General features: G+C 36.2%; 1 protein-coding gene across 2 annotated transcripts in view; it reads left to right on the top strand.

Moving 5' to 3' along the window:
* The window catches only part of GABRA1 (gamma-aminobutyric acid type A receptor alpha1 subunit), a 60,790-nt gene that overhangs the window by 8,567 nt on the left and 29,549 nt on the right, over window positions 1-22,674 (top strand). For both annotated transcript variants that reach the window (XM_029217366.1, XM_029217367.1), the window contains 3 exons: window positions 10,872-10,939; window positions 18,234-18,454; window positions 21,438-21,520. In XM_029217366.1, coding sequence (XP_029073199.1) covers window positions 10,872-10,939; window positions 18,234-18,454; window positions 21,438-21,520 — 372 coding nt within the window. The remainder of the gene's footprint in view (window positions 1-10,871; window positions 10,940-18,233; window positions 18,455-21,437; window positions 21,521-22,674) is intronic.

Below are 22,674 nucleotides of genomic sequence, written 5' to 3' on the forward strand. Positions count from 1 at the left end.
GCTAATTTTCAAGACTCAAGATAATGGTGGATTTATTAACAGAAACAACTACATTAATTCAGGCTGCAGTTTTGGTGGAATCTACTTTATTACCTACTTAATCCCCTCAAAATAACAAAAATAGATATTTAAAGAAAAGAAATAGTAGTTGGCTAAATATAGACAAGATATATTCTTTTTAATTGAAATGGATATAATATGCTACAGTAATAGAGAATTCAAGGGCTCAGGAAAATCAAAAAGAATGGATATGCTTTAATTTTTGCTAAAGATGATTTTTCTGATATTTATGATTTCTGGAAACAGTGATTTTGAGATTATGATAGACATGAAAACAAACTAAAAAGTAGCCCAAATAGTTTCCTCTATTTCTATTTTATCTATCATCCTGGAGCATACTGCAATTAAATCTGATGGATTTGAGATTTATGAAAAAACTTTAATACTAACTAAATTTTTGTCATTTTTTTGTCATGCTTTTTCAGTCTTAAGGGATATAATGGCATGTGTTTATTACATATATAGCATGTGTTTACTACATATATCTGCAGAATCATTAACACGTTTAAATACATTTTGAGAATGTTTATCTGTCTTTAGAAAACATCTTAACATGTTTAAGTACATTTTGAGAATGTTTATCTGTCTTCAGAAAACATCTTAAATATTAAACACAGATTTTAGATATTTTATGAAACATAATCAGCTACAGAATAGAGAAAAATGTTAACACCATGATTTTTGGATGCTATAAATTGAAATTATCTAATATATATATTTCTGCAAAATTATTTAATTTTATTTCTTTATCATAGATTTCTGGTAAGCTAAGTATGACATGCATTCCAGTAGCTCTCCCATTATAAAAATGGATTTTTTTACATGATCCATTTGCTTTCAGATGTGAAAACTATGTAGAGGCAATACTTGAAAGATTATCATTAGCTTATAAGGCGGTAAAAATTTCCTCTTAGTAGGTTCATGATCACAGCTGGGATAATCTTCTCTCGCAAGAGATAGGAGCCCACCCTTTTCTTTATTATGATAAAAGTCTGGTTTTATAAAAATAACAACATTGTGCAGAAGGCAGGGATATTTTGTTCTGAATGTCTTGAGAAAATATAGAAATGTGATAAGCTAAGACTTGAGACTAATGTAAGAAACTCTTGTACATGCAGATTCATCATGACCTGTTTTTCAGAAACACACACAGAATCCAAAAGTGTAACATTATTCTTTGGAGATGTACACCCTGGATCCAATAACTAAGAAAACAGATATATAACGTGGTTCATCCAGATGATAGGAATCAGTTGCAGATATCGTTAACACTATTTCAAAAGGCTATCTTTTCAGGGTTAAGAGCAATCCTGAGAAAGTAGAAAGAAAAGGGCAACCTAGAGATATCCTGGAAGACACATATCTTTTTAAATAAAATAAAAGAACTAAAAAGGATAGACTGTGTGGAATTCTAATAATATACTCTATTCAAGGATGTAAAGAGAAAAATATGTTGGCAAGTTCATATTTTAAGTATAAAATTAATGAAGAAAGCTTTAAATAGACTTGAATTGAAATAGTCAGTAGTCAGAAAATACAAGTCGAAACTGTCAGTGATTGTTGGATTCATTCTCATTTAATATCTCTTTCTTTGAGGACAAGATGTGGAGGGCTGGTTCTTCCTTGCAATCAGGGCCTGAAGGATGTTGTTGTTGTGTTTTGTTTTGTTTTTTTGCTGTACGCGGGCCTCTCACTGTTGTGGCCTCTCCCGTTGCGGAGCACAGGCTCCGGACGCGCAGGCTCAGCGGCCACGCTCACGGCCCCAGCCGCTCCGCGGCATGTGGGATCTTCCCGGACCGGGGCACGAACCCGTGTCCCCTGCATCGGCAGGCGGACTCTCAACCAGTGCGCCACCAGGGAAGCCCTGAAAAATGTTTTTGAAAAGCTCTTGCCTAAAGCATGGTACCTAGAGAAGAATAAAATGGTTGAGGGAGGGGAGGAGGTAAAATCCAGAAAAAAAAAAAAAATGGCAAGAGAAGAAAGAAAAGGTTACAGAAGAAAGGAGAGCAAAAGAGGGTACTGAAAATAAGGAGAAAGAACAGAGAAAAGTGAGAGGGTTGGAGAAGGCGAAGGAGAGCAACTTAGAGAAAATGGAAAAGGCATGTGTGGTAGGAGGATGGGTAGGCTCAGGTGTTCCTTGGTTAATCAAGATTCCTCTTTTTGCCTTAAATCAAGACCAAACCAATCACCTTCTGAGAAAATCCATTTCCTCAAGGTTTCTCCTTATTGACTCTGAATCTAATAAACGAATGAAGCCTGAATTTTCTCCAACTTCCGAAAAAATTAAATGATGCTCCCCCTGAATTACACCTATCTGGGTAAAATTTCAGCCACCATCATTTTGGCTTTCCCTGCACTCTGGGAGAGGGAGTAAGAACAATCCAGAAACATAGATCCAAAACTACATTCTGAAGAAAGTTTTCAGATTTTTAAGAAGTAATGCCCTTCCAGTGACAGCTTTCCCTTCCTTTCTGCCACACCATATATACAGGCTACATCTCTCTTTCTTTTGAAAGAGTACACGTGTGTACTCATCATGTGACAAACCCGGATGGATGGGGGGAGAAGTAAATAAGTAAATAGGTGGGTAGGAATGGAGGTAGAGAATGGGCTTTATTTCTACTATATGCTTAACACATTTAGTTAAGATTTTCTTCTTTTTCCTATAAGTGTTATAGAATTTGGGGGAATTTTTTTGTTTGTTTTAGATTTTACTTAATTGAAGCTATCAGTTAGGTGAGTATTTGTGACTGGAATGTAGCTGGGATTTTTCCCTCAAGGTACTTTAGCACGACATACTATTTAACAATCTATGCTTCAAAGCAGACTTACTCCTTATCTTCTTAATTTTCCCAATTTTTGATTTTTTACACCTGTATGAGACCTTTTAGACTTCACTTAGCCCTATTATTGCCAGAGATCTTAGCTTTAAGATATAAGCATCTCCAATAAGGCAAGGAGACTGGGTTGGATATGAGTGCTACTGGCAAGGTGGTACGGGCTCCTTGGGGAATTAGCTTGGGATATTGGGTTATGTTTCTTTAGGTCAAAATAAGTAAAGGTGGGAAACTAAGAGTGTTCTGGAGAAAAAAATCAGATTAACTTGTGAAATTTTGTGCAACTCTAAACTTTAGGTGACTAGACTTTGTTCTATCTCAAGATGATATCTGATATTCATGTGATCTTTTATTATGTTTTTGTATCCTGTGTGATGTTGAGATCAGAGGCAACCATTTTATTCATGTTCACCTAACTTAAAACACACATTTTGTATTTATATTAAAAAGCCAGAATTTCTAAAATTTAGAGGGCAAGATATCCGTGTCACAATGTGTTCACCTTCAATAAAATAAAAAGATTCTAAATTACTGACAATACCCCCCCAAATTTAAAAAGGTTAGATTTATCCAATATTTTTTTATTGTTGTTGTTACATTTTCTTTACCAGATAATGGCTTTCCGTATCAGCTTTTGAAATTCTACTCTGGAATTCTTTTTGAATTTTCTATAGGTGTATCTGATGCTTTTAATGCAAGGTGTGGAACAGATGCTCAGACTTTGGCATAATGCAATCTATTTACACTGAAATACTATATCTAGACATTCTATAATTCAGTTGAATTTTAGAGAAAAAGCAGTTACCAAAAACCCAAGAGGAATTGTTAAAATGAACAGAGAACACCTTTTAACTTTTACTGGCTGAGAAATCCAGTCAGCTCATGAAGCCAGCTCATCTAATGAATCCAACTGAGATGCCCAGAGGAATGTTCTAGCATATTTAGAAACTTTCTGCTTCCACCTTTTCCTATTGTATATAAATCATCTTGCCAAGCATTTCCTAAGATAAAATGTAGCCACTGGGATTTTGCTAAAGTTATAACGGCCAAATTATTAGTAAACAGCTGCAGTTTATATTTTGTGCAGTTACTTTTGGACTTTTTATATAGTTTCCATTTCCTATCTTGATTCTAGAACCAATGTGAAATATTAAAAAATATACATATTTTTTTTCTGTATATGATTTTTTTTTTGCAGCCTGAACTTGAGTTCTTTATTTGAAAAATAGTGTTTGTAGTGTTTCTGAGGTAAGAATCCCATATTTGAAAAATAGTGTTTGTAGTGTTTCTGAAGTAAGAATCTTACTGTTAATAGTCATGGACTCTGCCATTTTGAAGAACTTAAAACCAAGTCCTAAGTGGACGCCATATCCCTCCATAATATATATAATATATAATGATATTATATTATTATTCTCATATAATTAAAATTCAATAATAGGAACAGAAAGTAGGATACCTCAAAGCTACTGCAGGTTAGGCAATTTTGATCAAGACTTCTACAGACCAAAAGAAACCTATTCCTCCAACACAGCAATCACATTCTTCTCTACAGCTTTGCTCTCTCCCAACAGAAAATGCCATGATATAAGGAGGGAAGGAGGCAAATTCTCAGTCGAGAAGAAATAAATGTCTCCGGTAATAAACTTTACCTTTTTTTCCCTGGGAGATTCTTGTATCATCTGAGTTCTTGGAACCTGAAAACACAAAGGACCAGGTATTGGTTAGGCACCTCGAAATGTGATTTTCTACCCCATATCCAGGTTTAGTAGCTGAATATCACCAACATTAAGTTGCTCTACGTTATCAGGGAGGGGAAAATTGCCAACTATTCTAAAGAATTAAGGGAATGGAAGTGAAGGACAAGGAGCAAAAATGTTGCCCCAGGCAGATTGGCAGGGAGCTGAAACATTGTCCAATCCAGGAGTATAAATTGATGGTTATGTAGGGAGCTCAGGATACTTTCAATTTCCAAACAGGACCATTTCAAAGTGGGGTTTTAAGAAATACTTTATTATGATGACTAATGTTAGCCAATTCATTCTCCATATAGTGACTGCCTCTGTGAATTAATAGAAGCAAAGTAGCTTGAAGGAGGCAATAAACCTCCTTCATTAAGTTATGAGTATACAGAACTGGGCCCAGTGAATATTATTCTGAGTTCCTCAATAGACAGCATTTCCAGTGAAAATAGGGCCAATGCCATATTAAATAAATTGTTGTAATAGGGATTCCTAAGGAAACACCACCTACAATTCTTCACTATTGATTCCCTCTTCCATTATTTTAAAATTACAGTCACTCTTAAAATCCACTCTTCACACATCAGCTGTCTTCTTAAACTGCAAGTAACATTCCTTCACTTCATTACCCAAAGACTTATTGCATTAGAACAAAGGTCAGCTGCTTCTATAAGAAGCTCTTTAGGTGTGGCCCCTCTTTCCTCTAGAGTGTCATCTTGTACCGTGATCATCAGCTTCACCAAGCTCCAGATGTACTGGACTTTCTGTTTCTTAAGTCAAGCGCATCTATTCTCACCTCAGTTCTTCACCTTATTCTTTCCTTTCCCTGAAATGTCCTTCCCTGTCTCTGTTCATCCTTGAATTTTTCTCACCTTTTAGGTTGCAGTTCAAATGTCATCTCTTCAAAGACACTCTTTCAGAACATTTATAATGATCTGACATTAAATAGTATAATTTGTGCATATGTGTTCGTACACAACTACGTATGTAATTCTTCCTATCTATCTACCTACCTACCTATCTATTTATGTTTCTAACCTATTTACCTAAAATATGTTTTACCTAAGATTGTGAGATATGCTACAGAAGAAAAAGAGCAATTGCACTTTTGCTCATCAATGTATCGATATTACTATTACCTAGAACAGTGCCTTCCTGGCACATAGAAAATGCACAGTAAACATTTGTTGACTAAATTAATGTACCCAGTAAATACATCTCAAAGTGTTTTTGGCATTAAAATCATATTTGACCCTCACTCTAATGCAATGGAGTTGACTGTGCGGGTATTATTTCTTCATTAAAGAAGTGATAAAACAGTCTCAGGGACATTAAAGGATTGTACCTAAAGTCACACAGCTTGTTCTCTAGGAAAATCAGAGTTAAAATCCAAGTGTTTTGACTCTTAATCCAATGTGCTTATTACTCACTATACTGCACTGCTTTTCTCATTTCTGCCTCAAGCACTAATCATCTTTTTGAATTATCACTTCAAAACATCTGTTACTTCAAAACTTATCAGCAGGATATCAACATTGTAGGAAATCCCCAGTAAAAAACAGATTTACTGCTGTCTAGCTGTTATAGAAGGATATAATATAGTGTGTATATATATGTGTATACATATATGTGTGTGTTTGTGTACATATATGTGTGTGTGCTCATATGTGTTTATAAATTATATATATATGTTGTATGTAAAACATATCTTTGAAGAGTGTGCTTGTTTAAAGACTGATTTTAATTAATTTATCATCATAAACTTCATTTACATTGATGTACTATATTAAGATATTCTTAGTCACTGCAATAACAACCATCATCATCATAATCTCATTTTATATAATTCCGTTCTATCTTTATCCTTTGAAAACTTGAACATGTGTATTCAGTTATACTAATTTGAAAGAATCTGCTGATTTTTTACATTGGACAGAGAAGGATTATTGTGATGAAAGTATTTGATTGAAAAAAATTATTTGCTGAATTATCTACTCTGAACATTTCTTCCAACTGAGTTATTTTAATTGATTTCCACTTGCATACAATTTCCTCATTACCTAAGAGGTTCATTCATGTTTAACTTTGGCTAGGTGTATAATCTTCCTAGCTGAACTTCATCAGAAGTTCCTGACTCATGCTGTATGCTCTTAAATAGAATATATCAAAGCAAAAAAATATTTTGACTTTTCCTCATGTAACCCGTAGAAAGGCCTTGAGTACTTTATAGGTACTTCTAATAACACTTTAGAGTCTAACGCTGTCAATAAAGTCTAGTATTAGAGCACGTGATTTAAATTCTGTTTCAATGTTCCTTAAATAATAAATTATATATGTATATTATATATATATATATATATATATATATATATATATCCCCCTACAACAGGGATTTCATGTTGAGGGGGGGATGACAAAGTTTTTCTAGAATTGGGAAAAAATAAGTTTCCTCAGCAGTTGCCCTAGCTCTCAGACAAAGCACATAGGTATGAGCTCATCTTCCATTTAAGCCTGGTATACCTGAAGAGCACTTGATTACAAACCACCATTTCTTTGTCAAAAAAGCAAGTTAACCATGCCTCTATTTACAGTTTGGCTGAAGTTGATTCACAACAACCCTCTGTCTTGAACCTTTGCACTCCAGATTATAAACTTTCTATCTTAAAGCAGAATGACTTCACATGCCACTCACGGACTCCCTGGTGAGCTGGAGTGAAAGACACACTTTGGTCAAAGGATCCTATTCCTTGTCTCTGAGATGGTACTCAACTGAGTGAGAATGTGGTTTGAGGATAATCATTAAGTGTATATTTGAATAGAAAAAAATATGTAAGGGAATACATCAAGATATTAACAGTGGATTTATGTGGATGGTGGTATTCCAGGGAATTTAAATTTTTTAAAAATATTTTTCTGAAGTTTTTAAACTTATACTATGAACTTTAAAAAATTTTTATAAACAACATAATATGTTATATGGGCCTCATGCTTACCCTAAAGCTTTTGTAATGTTTTAGAGTAGCATTCCCAAGTAAGTTTGGGAAACACAGAGGTAGATGATGTTGACCACGCTTTTATTTAAAACATGGTTTCTTAGAGACATTAGCATGCTAATGTGCAAGACAAATCTTTCGGAGGCATACATAATAAGCAGAGTTTTACAGCAATGGAAACTTCTTGCTCCACTGCATACTTACTAACAGCTGATGACAAATCAAAGAAAACTGTTTGGATGTGTGACAAGGGAAATATATTAGAAGGGAAAATATAGAAAGTGAGTGTTCTCTTCTGATTATCTTACCCCCCCAAGTTGAAGATGGAATCATCTGCTAACAATCTAAAATCAGCAGAGGGAAATGGTCCGTATATTTGGCAAGTGGATAGCTCACTTCTTCAGACCATTTTATCATGCTAGATAAAACAGATTTGTGGTGTGTATGTGTCAATCACAATCTCCCAATTTATCCCTCCCCCACCTTACCCCCTGGTAACCATAAGTTTGTTTTCTACATCTGTAACTCTATTTCTGTTTTGTAAATAAGTTTGAATCCTATTTTTTAGATCCCACAAATAAGTGATATAAGGTATTTGTCTTTTTCTGTCTGACTTACTTCACTCAGTATGACAATCTGTAGGTCCATCCATGTGGCTGCAAATGGCATTATTTCATTCTTTTCATGGATGATTAATATTCCATTGTATATATGTACCACATCTTCTTTACCCATCCCTCTATTGATGGACATTTATGTTGCTTCCATGTCCTGGCTATTGTAAATAGTGCTGCTATGAACAGTGGGGTGCATTTTTGAATTATGGACTTCTCTGCTGGATCATATGGTAGCGCTATTTTTAGTTTTTTAAGGAACCTCCATACTGTTCTCCATAGTGGCTGTACCAATTTACATTCCCACCAACAGTGTAGGAGGGTTCCCTTTTCTTCACACCCTCTCCAGCATTTAAAAAAAAAAAAAGAAAACATTGGTTGCCCCTAAAACATCTGGTAAGCCAAGTTGTGTAAAGCTAGCTACCTTGGGGAGTTACCTTAAATTGTAGAAATTATACCCTCCTCACACCCCCGAAATGGATAATAGTGATAAAGGAGTCCAAGAGAACTATCCCACACCACCAAGCACTTGCAAGTGTGCAAACTGAGATTCGTATATATTTCCCAAATGATTATGCATTTAATGACAGATCTCTGCCGTAAAAATAAAAATGAAAGAAAGGACATAATTTTAATTCCATAAGTGTCACTCAAATCTGTAAGATATTCACCATAAATCTTATAGTTTATAATCTGGAGAGAACCAAAACTCAAACTTGGGAACAAAATGAGGTTTTTTGCTTGATCTAGAAGGGGAAATCTTGAAAGAGGAAGATGAAAGTGAGCTCAGTTAATAAGATAGATTCTAGCTTTTGTGACTAGATAGCATATATTTTCTTTTCATTATGGTTTTTAATTGAAAGTCATTCCTGACATTCTAATAAAGTATGAGCTCTTGATGGAGTCATAAGAAATAGCAGATATTTAAACTAAGAAAAGAATCAGGGCTTCCCTGGTGGCACAGTGATTGAGAGTCCGCCTGCCAATGCAGGCGACACGGGTTCGTGCCCCGGTCCGGGAAGATCCCACATGCCGCGGAGCGGCTGGGCCCGTGAGCCATGGCCGCTGAGCCTGTGCGTCCAGAGCCTGTGCTCTGCAACGGGAGAGGCCACAACAGTGAGAGGCCCGCTACTGCAAAAAAAAACAAAAACAAAAACAAAAAAAAAGAAAAGAATCAGTCTTGTAAAAAAAAAATATATATGGAAAGAGTGTGTGCAACAGAGAGATGTATACATTGCGGAAGTGACTGCTGGAAGGGGTGAGAAGGGGGACTGGTATGAGAGGCAAGTGGTTAATACAGCTGAGACTTATTGCTGACAGCTGCTCTTCTTAAGCGACGCAGTTGCTGCAGGATGTTGGATGTTAAAGCTGAGGTTGGAAATGAGTTCTAAAAACACATCTCTATTCTCTTTGTCTCAAACTACCTCCTCTATTTTGAAGCGTTAAACAGTAAACCCCACATAACTATTATGTCAGGGGCTCATTTAAGCATTTTGGAGCCAGTCAAATTGTTGGGGGGGAAATGGCCTAAAAATATTAGATTGGTTATTGAAGCGACTCTCTCCACCTCAAAATTATTATATCATTTGTTGAGCCAAATTTATACTGAAAGTATTACCTGTTTACAAGTGAATTGCTAAGGGATAAAATTTTTGATTTTCAAAAGAATTCTTATTGCATGTATTGGATCACCTTTTTAATGTCCTACTCCAAAGATACAAATGTCCTGATAAATGAAATGAATTGCTTAAAATACTGGACTGTTATTTCTCAGAGCTAAAGTTGAAAATTACGGAGTCATCTGTTTTCATTTTCACCTCTTAACAAACTGTTTCCTTTTATACAGGCAACATTTCTCTCTTTTTTTTTTTTTTTTTTTTTTTTTTTTTTGGTGAGTGACTGTATTTCCTTGAAAATATCTGTGTTGAGTTGTCACCAAACTATAATACATATGTTTTATTGGTTGAAATATATGCCTCAGAGACCAATAACATAAAATCACATTGAGCTTGAAATGGAATCTATTAAATGAACTTTTGCTGTACCGTAATATGTTCTTCTTATCCTCAAAACTGAAGAAACTTATATAGGTTGTCAGATTTTTTTTCCCAGGGAGTAATTTGGATAATTAACTTATGATTTAGTGCCAGAAAGCAATCATTTATAAAACATACCCTTGAGTCCTTAGACAGTTAATAAAGCTCACTACAGTACACTATATACTTCCCAAGAGTAGCCTAAGTACCTGGAGCATCTGACGAGCTGTATAAGACTGTTTAAGCTCAAACCATATCCATATGCTAACATATTTTTATTATAATATGAAATGGCTTGGTATCACTCAGGAAAGTGTGTCCATTCTTAAAGAATTCATTAAGCATCATCTGACCTCTCCATAAAATCTATCTCCCAAAGTGGCATATTTAGGCTCCGTTTTTCCACTGAAAGATATTCACTGTGAAATTTCATGTGTAAGCAGTAAATTATCAGGACTACACAGTGGACCAATTTTAGAAATTGCTAATCAAAGCCTATAAATTTCCCATTTGGGTGTGAGTTTGTGGTGGTGAGATCTAATAAGGGCTGTTGATAGACATTCACTGTCCCAATTTCTTGCTTCATCAGAGCGTGTAACTGAAGTAAAGACTGACATCTTTGTCACCAGTTTCGGACCCGTTTCAGACCATGATATGGTAAGTGACTGCATTTTTGGTTTTCCTGGGGTATTTTCTAAATTTAACTTTTGAACGAAAAAATATAGATTAGGTATTTAGGAAGAAGCTCGCGATGCCTTGGCTATATCTTTGTGTCTCTCTGTGTGCATAATATGTAATATGTAATACATATAATATTTATGTAGTAGAAAATACCCATTTACTTTCCAGACCAGGCCTACTTATGGTTATCAACCACTGCAGTCTTCTTTTGTTCCATCCCTGAAATTATTCCTTTGCCTTGGTTTATGTTCTGCGAGACAAGTACTGTGAATTACCTTATATTTTAGTTAGGAGGACATACTGATTGAAGAATGCTAGGTTTCTGGATAGCCAGTGCTATTATAAAACAGCCATAAACACTGCAATTGCTGAATTATTTTTGGTTAAAAAGGAGAAATGTGTTTAAAAGCTGAGTGAATACTTGACCAGAATTAGACAGAGAATGAAATAACACCTGTGGGAAACGTTCAGCTTCATTGCAAAAGGCAATCGTTAAATTATTACCAAGAGTGCGAATAAAATGAATACATACTTGTTCTCTCTTTTCCCAACCCAAATGAACTAACATGAATTTCTCTTCTATCTGATGGGAGCTGGTAAATCCGTAGAGCTCTGCAGATATTGTATAATATTTCTGAACTCATAACAGCCAAGCTCCTGTATAAGCAAAAAATCATAAAGAGGCCATGAAGATTCATCGTTATGGATATTTTGAAGATATATTAATTAAATACTATTTTTGAAATGCCTTTTTGTTTATACCACCTTAACATTAAAGTCTTCTGATTTCATAGTAGCTCAGATGATTCAGAATAAAAGTTACAGAAAATATCAATTTAGACCAGCATTTCCCAAAGTGTGGAAATTCACAGGGCACCCAGCTTGGCAGGGTTAAAGCTCTGACCAGTCCTGAGGTAAAGTAAACTGTTTAACTGCATTTAATCTAGTGTGTTCCAATCATATTTGTCCAAAACCCTTTTCTTCAAGTGATACTTGTTGACATTCTGTGAGTCATACATTGGGAAATGCTGGCTTAGGATAATTAGATACTTTATGCCTAAGAGAGGTTATGAAATGCACCAACTGTACAAATTAGAGTCAGTGGAGCATATGAGAGACAGCAGAGTGCTAGGTAAGAATACAGATCTCTGAACCAGAATGCCTGGGTTTATAATCCCATCTCCTCCATTTATAAGAGTGTATCCTCGGGGAAGTTGCTTAATATGTCTCTGCCTCAGTTTCTTCATGTGTAAAATGGGAGTAATAATAATAATACTTCATGGGGTTATCACAAGTATTAAACGAATTAATACATGAAAAGCACTTAAAAATCATTGGCGTATCACGAGCACTCAACAAATGTCAGCCACTATTACTATGTAAGAAATAGAAATATAAAAGTTAGCCATAATTGTGGATTTATTCCTCTGGCAATTCATTTTGTCATTGTGGTCAGTCCGTAGACCACTTTATTGAAATACTGTGTGATACAATTATTTTTGCTAAATTGATTGCGGTCTGAGGACCTATTGTGATTCTCCCATATTGGAACTCAGTCTTCCCACCACCCTATTCTCTCATGCTACTTTCCTAATCAAGAACATTTAATAGATCCTAGTCAAGTTTAAGGTCAAATTTAAACTCCTCTGCCTGTATCCCATACAATCCATACACGATTTACCACTAGACCTCACTTGTTCCCAATATTTACTATTTAGTCATTCATGTTAGTACTACTTTCTGTGAGGCATAACACTGGGGGTTAGCAGGACTGGCTCTAGGATTCAGGCTGGCTGAGTTCAAACTCATCACTAACAGCAGCATGACCTTGGGCAAATCAGTTAAGGCTGTAAGGCTCAAAGTCTCTAAAGTGAGTATATTATTATAATTACCTATCCTTGTAAGACTGTTAGGAATTTTAAATGAGATATGTAAATAATGGTCTATTGATTGTGCTCAATAAATAGTAGCTATTATTATTTTGCCTCTGAACCCTTTATCAAGCCATGCACTCTTTGTGGAAATTTCCTCTATTCTCCACCCATCTAAATTCTGTATTTCCACAAAAGCCCTAATCAGGACCCAAATGCTTGATGAAAACTTTTTTTTTTAAATTAATCCAATAACAAGTTAACTTTTCCTTTCTGCATTATAATCACATTTATTGACTGTAAAGTACAATTTAGCTTTTGCACACTGCTTTGTAAAGTTATTTATCTTACATAAATATCTTATTTTCCTAAAGTGACTCCAAAAAACATAAAGGCACTCTTGTTTTGCATCCCTCACAGTAACAGTGCATTGCTGTTTTACAGTAAGTGTTGAATTTCTCCTTATTTGGTGAAAGGCTGAGGAGTCTATATTATCTTTTAAAAATTAAGGTCTTCTGAAACTCAGTAAATAACACCCTCTTTCTTACCTGAATCTTGAGCCTTTTGAGAAATAAGTCTGCAGTGTAAGGGATATGGAAAATGAGAATATCATCTTTATTACTAATAATGATGGTATTGCAAAAGGTGGCTTATATCTGCAGACAAGTGAGTTTCCAGAGACTAAACACCAGTCAGATTAACCCACCCCATCAGCAGGCAGAGTTGGCTTCCCTCTGCGAGGGTGTAGACTGTCCGTGTAAAACTTCTAGCATAGAGGAACACAGCTGCATTTATGAGTCTAATGGACAGCCAGCATCCCAAATGCAGAAGACAAGAGGAAGAGGCTGAGATAGGCAAGATTGATTTCTCCTTCCAAATTCTCCTGTCGAATTAAATTATTCCTCCTCTCTCCCCTCCCCAAATAGAAGAGTGTGAGATAAAGGAAAACTTTCAGAAGTTTTACACTGGTGAAGCTCTCTTCTCATAGATGGAAACACTAAGAGAGGGGATGAAGCATTACAAAGAGCACATACTGATAATGATATTACTCCTAATAATAATAATAAATAACTTTTCTCTCTCTATCTCTGGCACCTAGCATGATGTCTCACAAAGAGTAGATGCTCGATAGAAGTTGTTAGGGACAGTGCCCAAATAAAGCCATATGCAATCAAAAAGTTTTCTCTTAAAAATATTTGGTATACCTTTGAGTTATTGGTTCAGATTAAGTATGATCTTAGGAACCAATGATGTCTTTTGTCTTAGACAAAAGATGCACTCTAGGATTTTGGATACACCATTAACCCTCAGATTATCATGAATCACTTTTTATTTATGGCCTTTGATCAAATATCAGGTAGGAAGAAGGGAACGGAGTCTAAACCAGTGATACCGTTTTGCCTAAAACTCTTGAACAAGACAATATCTGAATTGTTCTATCAAGGGATCAAATTAGCCATAGGCCTGCAACTGGTTTCCTAAGTGACAAGCAGAAACTGTACCTTACCACTTTGAGATTAATCATTTAAACTACATTACTGGGGAATTATCCGTAAGAAAGAGCAGTATGATTTAGAGGCTATCAAAATTAAAAGGCAGAATGACAAAGCTATTTTTCAAGACATGAAATGTTTTTAAACTGAGCACTGATAAAATATCTAATTAATAATAGTAACCATAACAACATTCAACACTACTGAATGCTACAATATGTTAGGCACTGTGCTAAGGGTTTTATAGATCATATTTCTTCTAATCCTCCTGCCAACATTTTAGCTAAGTGTTATTATTACCCACATTTTCCAGAGGAGAAAAGTGACCCAGCTAGGTAGCAACTTGAACTCAGCCTGTCCGTCCTTAGAGACTCCATAGCTCCCAAGGCATTTGACTTCATCTGGAATAGAAAACAAAATTAGGACAACTCCTTAACTTTATTTTAAAAACCATTAATTGGCAATCAAACCTCACATTCCCAGGGCACTAGGTTCTGACAGAAATATCCAGGCAGCACAATCATACAGCCCTGTTTTCCATAGCGCTTAAAATGTATTAAATCAAAGCACACACAGACAGTAATAAACGGTGCAAGGGGGAACGCTACAGTACAATATTTATTTAGGAATATAATGGATGTTTTGTCCCAGTCTTCAGAAAAAGGCTCATATTCTCTAGGGTCCTACTCTATTCAACAGGGTAACTTGGAGAGAATTTTCACTCAAGTGGTGTGGGCTAGAACACTGAACCCTGAACAAAGTGTTCACCAGAGCTTCTTATTTGTTCAGGCACTTTTCTGTGGAGTCTTCTGTTTTGCCTTCTTTTTTTTGTTTTGCTTAGTTATGACCACTTTCTCACTTTCTTCAGGTTTTCTGTCCTACCACCCTTCCAAAGAAATTGCACTTTTTCCATTCCCAGCTACCTAGAAATCTAATATAAATTTGTGTTGATTTAAAAAAAAAGAGAGAGAGAGACAATAACTTTTAATGTTTACTGAGAACTTCTGTGTTCTAGACTAGGGGTCCCCAACCCCCGGGCCACGGACCACTACCAGTCCGTGGCCTGTTAGGAACCAAGCCGCACAGGTTAGCAGCGGGCAAGCGAGCGGAGCTTCATCTGACGCTCCGCGACGCTCCGCATCGCTCCCATTCCCGCCTGAACCATCACTCGATTTACCTCCTGAACCAACCCCTCTGCCCACTGCCCCGGTCCATGGAAACATTGTCTTCCACGAAACCGGCCCCTGGGTGCCAAAAAGGTTGGAGACCGCTGCTCTAGACATTCTTGTAAGCTGTTCACTTGTGTTGACACTTCTCACAACAGCAAAGTGAAATAAGTATTTCCATGATCCCCAGTTTATAAATTGGCAACTAGGGCATTAGAGAAAATAAGAAAATGACCTAAGGCCGTTCATCTGGCAGAGGGACGATTCAGTTCTAGTTAGCAGACTTAGAATTTACATGTGTAACCATTATGCTCTGGCTCTACCCTCTCCTTCTTGTTCCAACTTCCTAAAGAAGGGGCTCTGGCCCAGCTTGGTCTAATGAATTTCGACCGTGGGGAGAGGTCACACTATACAAGTAGCTGCTGGGAGCTGCATGCTGCTACCATGGCAATATTGCAGGGGCCATTCTCAGGATATGGGAGACCAAATACACTCTTTTTTAGGCAAGAGGTGATCGTGATCAACTGCTTTATATCAGTTTTCATTTCCACTTCTAACAGAGGAAATCATGGAAATGAAAGCTAATCCAGTTAATTTTGCCCCTTGTACTTGTGTGTGTGTGTGTGTGTGTGTGCACACGCATGCTTGTGTAACTAGGTGTTCGAAAAGAGAGTATCTTAAATGAATTTGGGGATTTCATTGTCCACCATTATCACAGGTAAATAAAGCTAGCTGTAAATATGATAAACTTGTAAACCTTAGGACCTTGGCAAGTTTTGACATAATTTTTTGGAATCTTTGCCTTTGGGATATATCTTGTCAAACACTTGATGATAAATATAGTTTAAGTTTATTTTGTATGTAAAATTTGTTTTAGATTCAAAAATCTCCTTGAAGCAAGCAACAAGTGAACAAATGTTTCAGATTCATGGGAATATGGTCAGTTTAGACATCCTTGGAACCTTGGTTTACGAGAGACTGTTGCCTCCACTGCTGACCAGGCTAAAGTTGTTCAGTTGCATAAACTATAGAGCGCTGATTCCTGAGTAATAGAAATAGCATCATTATCATAGCCCTATCTCAGAAGCTTGTCTATTGTCCAGAGAAGAGAACATGCACAGCCCAGAGTAAACCCATACGCTCTGCTTCCCTAGCAAGCACTGCTACTCTGGATCTTTTCCTGATATAATCCACAGGCACCCCCCTCATTTCTCTCCTCAAGAAAAATACTATTCTAAACCCAGTTTACTCCTCCACAAGTTTTTCCTATAGCTTCCAAGTCCAAACAGTTTCTCCCTCTGTCGAATTTAACAGATGCTTAATAAATGTTTCTAAGTAAATTCCTATGCCAGGTATCCCAGTGCCTCTCATCTGACACTTCCAGACAGAGAAAACAAACAAAGTAACTTCTCCTGCCTGCAAAGATAGACTGGTGTCCTGTTACACTTTCTTTTTTTTTTTTCTATCTCAATCGCACTTACCACTATGCCTGGTACATTATAGACTAACCAATAATAATTCTTAGTTACCTGATCAGTAAGGGCTCAGCAATGTCAAATGTGTGCTTTGAAAATCTTCATTCAGTCTTTACCCAAACTTGCATTAACCCTGGGAAAGAGACAGGTAGTAAAATTCATGCACAAAAAGCCTGAACGCAGACACTATTGTGCATGTGCTAAAGACGATATGTATAAAAGATTTTAAAAAACAGCTTTCTGATGCATCAGGGTTTAGGGGATTAAGAAAACAGAGCATGATGTTTTCAAGTTAGTCTTCCTTCCAGTTTGGAGCATTCTAAGATTAATGGAGAATGTGGTAATCTTTATTTCAAACCATTGACTTCCAATTTTAGTGTCAGTGTAGCAAGTCCTGCAAAGAAGATGGATATTATTACCCCTTTCAATTTTAGGAGCTGGTAAATCACATTGCTTGTTTTCAGATTAGCAGATGTTTGTCTCTGGGTATTGCCATGAGGAATGCTGTGATTATTCAAATAAATAGATTCCCTGGCTGTGAATGATGATGAGCTTCACACATTTCTCCTGTGTCTCATACACACACATATATATACTCACAAGCACACACTCACACACACCCGCATATTCTGCATTCTTTTCTTTTTTCTTGGAAAGTATGCAAATTACCTGAAACAATTTCTTATTTTCATAATCTTCTTCACTGTGTAGAACTGAAAATCTACATACATTATTTGTGGAAAAAAAGTGTTCACTTAGCCAAAAAGAAGATGGGATTATCACATTCACATTAGCACCAAGGATGTCTTGGGATTGGGTGTGGGGTTTTCAGAAACCATAAGAGGGCCCCCCAAATGCTTTATTTTTATAACTAGAATTGCCTAACTTAAACATTTTCCTGTATGTAATCTGTAACATGAGTTTTGTTTTCACTTGCAATATATTCTATCTCTTCGAGTACTGATGTGGTGCAGGTGGTGGTGGGAACAGGGTGCTAGTTTCCTTTCACATGTCTGAGGAGATACTCAGCAGAAGTTTTCTCACCAAAAATTAATTCAGGCATTTAGATATTTTTCAAGTGATTATGTCAACCAACGATTCAACTGATACCAATATGTACAGGCCACCACAAGTTTACTTCTAGGAATATCATCTAGGTCATATTTTGCTTCTAAAGTTGCAAAAATTATGCATCGTCTGTGTAAGCCATTTGCATTGCAAAATACAGCACAGTGAACTCTTTGCCATTTTCCAAAATTACCTAGGAATATACAATAGATGTATTCTTCCGTCAAAGCTGGAAGGATGAAAGGTTAAAATTTAAAGGACCCATGACGGTACTCCGGTTAAATAACCTAATGGCAAGTAAAATCTGGACTCCGGATACCTTTTTCCACAATGGAAAGAAATCAGTGGCACACAACATGACCATGCCCAACAAGCTTCTACGGATCACAGAGGATGGGACCTTGTTGTACACCATGAGGTAAGGATGACTGTGCTTCCGTTCGTGAATTTTTCTAGACCTTCTCTTCCATGTGTAGGCAGTCAACAAGCTGATGGGCCATTGTAGAGCATCTGGTTTCCTGTTTTCCCTGTTTTTCAACTTTAATAATTATTCTACTATGAAAACTAAACTGGCTGAAATATTATGCAAGTATTAAAGTGTTAAGTAAAATGATTAGACAAAATGAAAAAAAATGTTTACAATGTATAAGTAATGCAATATATATATATATATGTCTCCCCAATATGTTCTAATTCAATAGAAGAACTTCTCCCTACTATTAACATCGTGGATTCCTGCATTCCAGTAAGGTCTAGATTAAATTTCTAGAAGCTATCTCATGGTATATATCTGAAAATGTTTCTATTTAAAAAGGAGAAAAAAACCAGAAAATAGAAAAAGTTCAAGATTTTTATATATAAATTCATGTGGAAGTATACATTTTGAAGAAGTATATTAATTCACAATGATGTTAATTAGACTGAGAATATAAATATTCTTAATTTTGCTTAAATTGAAGACTACATATATATTTTTGCTCCATAAACATTTCCCCCATTTTGAGATTACTGTAAGCCCAGAATCTGGATACCAATCATTCATTTATGGATGAATGAAAGAAACATGAATTGAATAAATGTTTGAATATTTTTAGAAAAAAAAGTTGTTTAAAAACATTCCTATTTTATGAGAAATTAAGAATTATCCAGGACTTGCGACTTCCCTGGTCGTCCAGTGGTAGAGAATCCACCTTCCAATGCAGGGGACATGGGTTCAATCCCTGGTCGGGGAACTAACATTGCACATGCTGCGGGACCACTAAACCAGTGCGCCACAACTACTGAGCTCACACACCTCAGCTAGAGAGCCTGTGTGTAGCAAACTACAAAGCCCGCATGCCACAACTAGAGAGAAGCCCACGAACTGCAGCGAAAGATCCCACATACCGCAATGAAGATGCTGTGTACCACAACTAAGACCTGACACAGCCAAAATATAAAATAAATACATAAATAAAATATTAAAAAAATTATCTAGGACTCATTCTGAAGAGATGCAGTTTTTTCATATCCAGATGACTTGTTGGAATGTTGTTTTTATAGATCTGGCCAGCACTTGGTAATTTAGACCATCCAATTATTCCTTTGGTATGAAAAGGTAATAAAGGCAACCCCTAGACTTGGCGGATTGTGTTTCGAGTGGGAGTAGAGTGATATTTTGACTTTGGAGAAAGCTGCCAGAATTCCTAGCTTTTTATACCCAAATGAAAGAAAAACTGCTTTAAGAGCCACTTTAGATAGATGTTGGACTCAACTAGTAAAAGTGTAATAGGACTGAAAGAATGAAAATTCCAGAAAAGAGAGAAAGTAGAGTATCAGTGGACAGATGTGTTGAGAACTTTCCAGATCATCTAAGCAGGATCTATTTATATTTGAAATTTGAAATATTCTCCCCTTGTAAAATATCCTACACTTGTTTTTGAGCCTAAATCTAGTATCCTTTCCTGCCAGCTGCTAATTATCTAAGGAGAGATTTGTGTATACTGAACAGTTTATCAGTTAATAGTTCCTGATATATGTAATATTCTTCATCAGTAACTAACCTATATCCCCCTTCTCCTAAATTTCTCATCACCTTTGCTAATGTGTTACCACTTCCCTGAATAGTTTGACTTAACTATATGAGTTTAATCATTAATTTACACATTTCATATTTACTTTAATTAATATTGTAATCACTTCATGATTTTACTTGTTATAAAGCCATCTTGCCACATTAGAGTTACTTAATAATATGGGTAAATATATTTTCTGAAAATTATGTGAGGAATTTGGGTGTAAATTTTCCATAGTTCCACCGAATGAGATCAAATATATTTCAGTGAATTCCTTTCTTGACTACCCTTCTTAAAAACATAAATAGAATTCACATTCACATTCCCATAACATAGGGACTAAAAAGAAGCTCAGCAGAGTACTGGCTTCAATTAGGCAGATTTGTAGGTAAAACTAAATGGTTGGAATATAGTGAAATCACTTATAAAGGAGACTTTAGGTGAATGTCAGCTTCACAGAACCTGAGGACAGTTCCTCCCTCACCTATTCCTTTGTTGTCTTATGCATTTGGTGCTATATTAGGGAAGGTGGGGAGAGATGCACTTAGGAATGGAGATATTTGCCTCTCTTCCTTGTTATCCATGTCTTCTCAACCAAGGATGAATTAGTATTATTGCAAGTATTTATTTGCTTACATCCCATTTTATTCTCAAAGGATTTGCTCTGGTAGGTGGATTAGTTGATGATGCCTATTTTGGAAAACTTTGGCAATGCTTGCCCATCATACAAAATCAGGTGTCACCTATTTTCTCAAAACAGACAAAAAAGTGGATAGAATCCAGTCATTGTTGTAAATAATTCTTTATATTTTTTATTTTATTTTTTAAAATTTATTTATTTATTTTTGGCTGCATTGGGTCTTCGTTGCTGCGCACAGGCTTTCTCTAATCGCGGTGAGCAGGGGCTACTCTTCGTTGTGGGCTCAGGCTTCTCATTGTGGTGGCTTGTCTTTGTTGTGGAGCATGGGCTCTAGGCGCGTGGGCTTCAGTAGTTGTGGCTCATGGGCTCCGTAGTTGTGGTTCATGGGCTCTAGAGCGCAGGCTCAGTAGTTGTGGTGCACAGGCTTAGTTGCTCCGCGGCATGTGGGATCTTCCCGGACCAGGGCTCGAACCTATGTCCCCTGCATTGGCAGGTGGATTCTTAACTACTGCGCCACCAGGGAAGTCCAAGAATTCTTTTTAGATCGTTTGATTATTAACAGCTCGGTATAGCATTGCCATTTGTGTTTGTCTCTCCTGCTTTCTTAATATATTTGCTATAGTTAATAACATCCCACTTGTATTTATCAGAAAGTATCTAATCTATAGAACTTTTGTTTGTATCCCATACTTCCCTTAATCGATAAGGCTGACGGTGAGAGCTGAATGTCCAATGCATTTGGAGGATTTCCCTATGGATGCCCATGCCTGCCCACTAAAATTTGGGAGCTGTGAGTAAATTTATTTTATTTTTATTTTTATGAGAGGCATGTCTTTGAGCAAGAAACCTCCAGTTAGTTATGAATGTTCAAGAAACAGATAAAGAACATCAAGAATATTTAAACAGTGATTTACTGCAAGTGCTTTCTCTAAGTAATAATCTTTGACTTCACTTTTTAATATTTTTTCAGGAAGGGGTTGTTCCCTATCTGTTGAACTAGAAGGAAGGGATTTAACTATTTAGTGGAAAAATTCTATTTTTGTTCAAGTAGTATTCATAAAAAACCAAATGGAGTTTGGATGCTTCTACCTCACAGATAATATCTTCTTTCCAATAAATGGAGATCACTGTGTTTATTTTATATCATTACTGACATTGGTTTGTTCTTAAGAATAATTTGACTTGTTTATCAAATGGAAATATTGGTAGGTGGCAAAGGACAATAATTAGGTCCTCTTAATAATGAAGCCTACACCCAAAGATGATGCTAGAAAAGAATTTAATTATAGTCTTAAAACAGTTCTAGATATGTTTGGATATCTCATGAAGTTCATGTATATATGAATGCTTTTGAAGCTATCTTAGATAAATCACCTTTATGATAACTTTCAGGGTTTCTGCTACTTGAAAATATGCAGGCGCACACGTTAGAGGAGCCCAGAGAATGGTGGTCAGCAGAGTTAGGTTCTCTTGTCTTCCTCTACTTTTCTGCTTTTGATTATAGTGTGCATGCATAAACATAAAGTGAGGAGGAATAATGTATTCCTGGTTTCCTGCAGGGGAGTTACGTATAAGGACTGAGTCAACCTCTTGACTAACCTAACCAGCTTTCTGTTCTCACTAGACAGGCAATCTGAGCAACTATTTTGGTGAAGGTATGATTCACAGAAGAAAAATAGTGGTAGTGTAGGAAGACAGCAAGCAAAGAAAATAGCAAAGGGCCTTCGGGTTCCTAGCAGCACTAGTCATGGAAAGACAACTTTCTCTATTTATAAATCTCATTCTATACTGAAACCCAAGGGTAGACTACTTCAAAAACTGTCAGCTAAACAGGACTTTGATGACAACTCCCTCCTCTCCATTTTCTTCCCCAATTTAATGTATGTTCTATACCATGAACTATTATTTTTTTTCTGATTACCGGTTCCATTTTTAACGATAACA

This window comes from Monodon monoceros, unplaced genomic scaffold (assembly GCF_005190385.1).
Source record: "Monodon monoceros isolate NGI ecotype Baffin Bay Population unplaced genomic scaffold, NGI_Narwhal_1 Super_Scaffold_12, whole genome shotgun sequence".
In the NCBI taxonomy this organism is placed as follows: Eukaryota; Metazoa; Chordata; class Mammalia; order Artiodactyla; family Monodontidae; genus Monodon; species Monodon monoceros.